This window comes from Hordeum vulgare, chromosome 4H, assembly GCF_904849725.1.
Source record: "Hordeum vulgare subsp. vulgare chromosome 4H, MorexV3_pseudomolecules_assembly, whole genome shotgun sequence".
Classification (NCBI taxonomy): Eukaryota; Viridiplantae; Streptophyta; class Magnoliopsida; order Poales; family Poaceae; genus Hordeum; species Hordeum vulgare.
In genome coordinates this window covers 363,562,980-363,567,285 of record NC_058521.1, presented here as the reverse complement: position 1 = coordinate 363,567,285, position 4,306 = coordinate 363,562,980, and the positions used below count along the sequence as shown (strand labels likewise).

Genomic DNA, 4,306 nt, shown 5'->3' with positions numbered 1-4,306 from the left:
ATTCTCTGTCCGTGGTTCACATTATAACGGACGGAGTTTCGCGACCTTTTTATGAAGGCTTCTGTGCGATTGAAGAAAGTGACGAGGGATATTTTTATCCTACATGGATGGCAGTATGATCGCCAGATAGGCCCTCCATAAACAACGGCGATTTACTTCTACTAGATTGTATTACGTCGGTTGTTGTTAGAGGCCGGGTGTAATGCTTAAACTTTTTAAGTAATAAAAGCCTTCTTTAAAAAAAAAAAAAAACAGGATCTCTGTGTGACCAGCACATCAATTTCTGACTTTCTGCTTCATCTGCTGCACAAGAACTAACCAGAAACTGGATCGCTGCTCGTCTGATGGTTGGGAATCACGTCAAATTCCCGGGTCCTGCGAGCCTTTACAGCAAATCTTTCCTAAAGTGAAATATCTGGGTCACGTTCCACGAAATAATTCACAATCCAATATCCAACTTGAAACCCAACAGCCAGTGCTTATATGCACACCCTCCTAAGGCAAAACTGAGGTAAATACAACTTGTTTCAGAGCTAAAAACCATTAAGATTTAACCAAAATGAGGCACATCAAGGATTATCACTGCAAGAGCCTTATCCTCTCTTTTTCAGGAACGAGCTTTGTACTATGCTTTCTTAAGGATCAACTAAACTCATATAATGTTGTCGCAATACAGCAGCTGCTTCACATTTTTGGCAATCATCATAGGCTGCTGCTCAGCACCTCTCAAGCTCATCTAGGCTACTCTTCGTCGCCCGAGACATCCTCCAGCTCCATCATATCCTCAGCATCTTCTATCTCTTCTTCCTCTTGTCCCTCCTTCACATCTTCTTCTCCAACTGTAACATAGCATTAAAGTTCAGGAAAAAAAAAAGTAACATGCGGTTTGTATTTCAAAAGAACCACCACATCAGCAAATGAAATTTACCAGATTGTGGGTACAAGACGTCGCCCGAGCATAGCCCAGATTCAACTTTAACTAAGCGCATAGTCATTCTTGGTCCGATCTCTTGGAGCCTGACAGCACTTTTTCGGGATGCTCTGTTCAATTTATCTATATCACTTGCTAGACTTACAGTCGCTGCTTCATCGTCTGGTTCACTTTCTGATCCATATCCAGCTCTTGCAAATGGACAAGTAAACAAAGCGGGCTCATTATAGACGGGATTTGAGGAACAGTAGGTTTGGTTGTCTTGCAAATGGACGAGCAAACAAAGGGGGCTCGTTATAGACAGAATTTGAGGAACAGTAGGTTTGGTGCCTTAAGTCACAAATCAGGACATGGCATTTAAATCATCAATATTATATAATACCAATGTAACAAATCATGGAGCGAACTGGTCAGAAAGCAGTGAACAACCGACTACAATTGTAAAACAAAAACAAGTGCAGATTAACTAATTTTTCATTTTCATCTGAAAACACAGAAAATATATCTTGACCGGTTATTTTTTCGTTCTATTCTTAATAAGCCTCAATTATCAAAATAGATTACACGGGAAACACCATAGGTAGTCATCCAATGTTCTATATTGGACTTGCTGGAAAAACATGTTTATGAAGGAAGCTGGTGATGGCATAAAGCAAGGGAATGTCTTCAAACTGTCAGATTCTCCAATGGAGTAACGGGCAGTAATGTTGTAATGAAGTAGATGGTGGCGGCATGTGTAAGGAATATGAGGAATGGTAGGTTTTTCTCTATAATTATAAAACTGGACAAATCAAGCCGCAATGATAAAACTGTCACTGTTGTCTAATCTTAAAGTGACAAACAATTGAGCGAGCTGGTCTAAAAGCAACAGATTATTTGACTTCAACTGCATTAACTAGATTCATTGTGTAGATAAAACCATCTATAAGTACTACAAATATTGTTCCAAATATCGGCATAACAGTCAGTTAATCACTACTCGGTGGGTCACCGAATAGGCGATTGCCTGATTTGTCGGACGATCAACTGGAAAATCCGCCTATTTATCCCTACTCAGCACCCTACCGATATGGTACCAGTTACTAATATCCTAAACATTGACTACACAGCAAACATCTTGAATAGTTGAATCTGCATTCCATTCATAATTAAAAGTACTCTTCTTTATAACATCTTAAATGGTTTCAGTGGACATGGAAGATGGGTACATTAGTATATGCTTAACCTGACCTAACATTGATGTCACCAGATTCGTACTCCAAAGTACATATTTGTGTTTAACGATTTTGTATCACAAAGTTATATAATAATAGTGTAATAATTATTCAAAGACTTAGCCAAGCGAAAGCCTAATATGCAAAGTAATTTGAAATGGAGAGTGTACATACTATGATCTGTTTAGAAGGGTCACGAGTTTTCAAGTATGGGATAGGAGTGTAGAAAATCTGTCAGATTGCTCAAACACATGTTGAATTTCTCACATATCATAGCATGTCTCCATACTACCTCTGTTTTTATTTACTCCGCCTATCAGCTTTGTCCAAGGTCAAACTTTAGAAAATTAGACCAAGTTTATAGAAAACAATATAAACATTTACAATAACAAATATATATGTTGTGAAAATATATTCATTGATGAATCCAATAGTATTAATTTGGTATTGTAGATGTTAAATTTTTTTCTACATAATTAACAAAGTTTGACTTAGGACAAAGCTAATATGCGGAGCAACAAAAATGGAGGGAGTACTTCCTGTATGATAGATCGAAGGAATCCAATGAACAATAAAACTGTTGGGGCTTTCTCTATATCAAATCAAAGTTCTTTTTTTTGTTAATTTCGAATCTAAATTTGCATTTAAGCTTACCAATTTCCCCGTTCTAGATGGCACATGCCAACCAATTAAAGAACATAGTATTACCACAGGCTTGAAAACATAACTTATAATAGACTGTAAGAAAGTAATTCAGTTCTTACTTTGTCACATAATCACTAACATCTTTAAGGTCCCTTAGGTCTGGCACTTGATTGTTCTGCATGAGTTTTCTAATCTTGCGGCTCACCCCAACAGGCTGGAGCTTGATGGAGTAATGCCGGAAATCGATAACCTCTGTCTCTTTGTCACACTGTAGCAATAATATTCTTTGACATGTTGATAGCTTAACCTACAATTCAAAATACCATATCGTTTTGATGTGCCAGAAAGAAGACATGAAGTTACATCACAATATCATGGAGTACTTACCGTATCTGTATCAATAGCAGGGACCAAATGTCGAAAGAAGGTGACAAAACTCTTGAAAGGCTCGCCGAGGCCATTGAAACCACTTAGCACGACCTACAAAACACATGATTCACAACAAAGGTGAGTTGATTTAGTGACAACAAATGTATCCTCTTAAAAGAACAGAACAAAATCCAGAGCCACTGCTTATACCAGAGGCGAGTTTTTGAATATCTCTGCAGGACACCTTGGCCGCTTTTGGGAGTTTGCGATGTCAGCTGCAAGAGCGTACTCTAAAATCTGACAAGTGTAGGTTGGACCCTGCGGTGACTTGGCGAAGCGCAGGTGCGGTAAGCTCTTTGGGTTCGAGAGGATCAGGAAATGCGTAACACCCAATGGGCTGGCAACGTTGACGAAGTCCTTGAGGTTGTTCCTCTTCTTCTCCTGGTGATTGTACGAACGGAAAAGCCATTTGTGGCTCGTTCAGATGCTAAGAAACGGAATCACCAAATTGGTTTTGGGCTGCGGGGATGGAAGAGGGGGTCAAGATAGGGACCTTGAGCTTGAGGGCGGTGTAGGGGAGCATGAGCTTGCGGAGGTCCTGCTGGAGGTGACGGAGCGTGGAGGGGAGCTTGCCGCGCGAGAAGACGAAGCTCTTGGGGATCCTCTCGCCGGTGACCTGGTCGACGTTAGCGAGCACCGCCTGCTGCTTCCGCGCCACCGACAACGGCATCTTCCACTTGCCTGGGCCTTTTCCCTTCCCTTTCCCCTTGCCGCCGCCGCCGCCACCACCACTGCCGCCGCCACGCCGCCCGTTGCTGCGGACTCGCGCCATGGTTAGGTTTTGGGCTGCAGAGCAGTTGCGTAATTTCTGAGGCGGTAAGGGGATGGGGGGTTAGGGTTTTGTAGGACTAATAGTTAATGGGCCGACGAAAGGTTGGCCCTGGATACTACTCATGGCTTATCAAGCCAGCCCGTGACCATGAGGGGCGCCCTTATTTCTCGCGTTAAACGAGCCAGGGAGGGGGGACATCATGTGACGCATTATGCGGCAACTAGCTGTAGCTTCCCACAGAGCAGCTTATTCGCGGTCCTTCTGGACCACGCCGTGCAGTTTTCGCTGTTTCTTCGCGGCTTCGCACAAAACAGC

General features: G+C 42.0%; 1 protein-coding gene across 1 annotated transcript; it reads right to left on the bottom strand.

Moving 5' to 3' along the window:
* Positions 1 to 525: 525 nt before the first annotated feature.
* On the bottom strand, positions 526 to 4,024 carry LOC123448630 (peter Pan-like protein). The gene is made up of 6 exons (XM_045125581.1): positions 3,713 to 4,024; positions 3,370 to 3,600; positions 3,178 to 3,270; positions 2,910 to 3,097; positions 929 to 1,122; positions 526 to 839 (listed from the first exon to the last, which is right to left on the bottom strand). Exons 1-6 carry the CDS (start codon positions 3,989 to 3,991, stop codon positions 742 to 744), a joined length of 1,083 nt encoding a protein of 360 aa, XP_044981516.1. The 5' UTR covers positions 3,992 to 4,024; the 3' UTR covers positions 526 to 741.
* Positions 4,025 to 4,306: the final 282 nt, after the last annotated feature.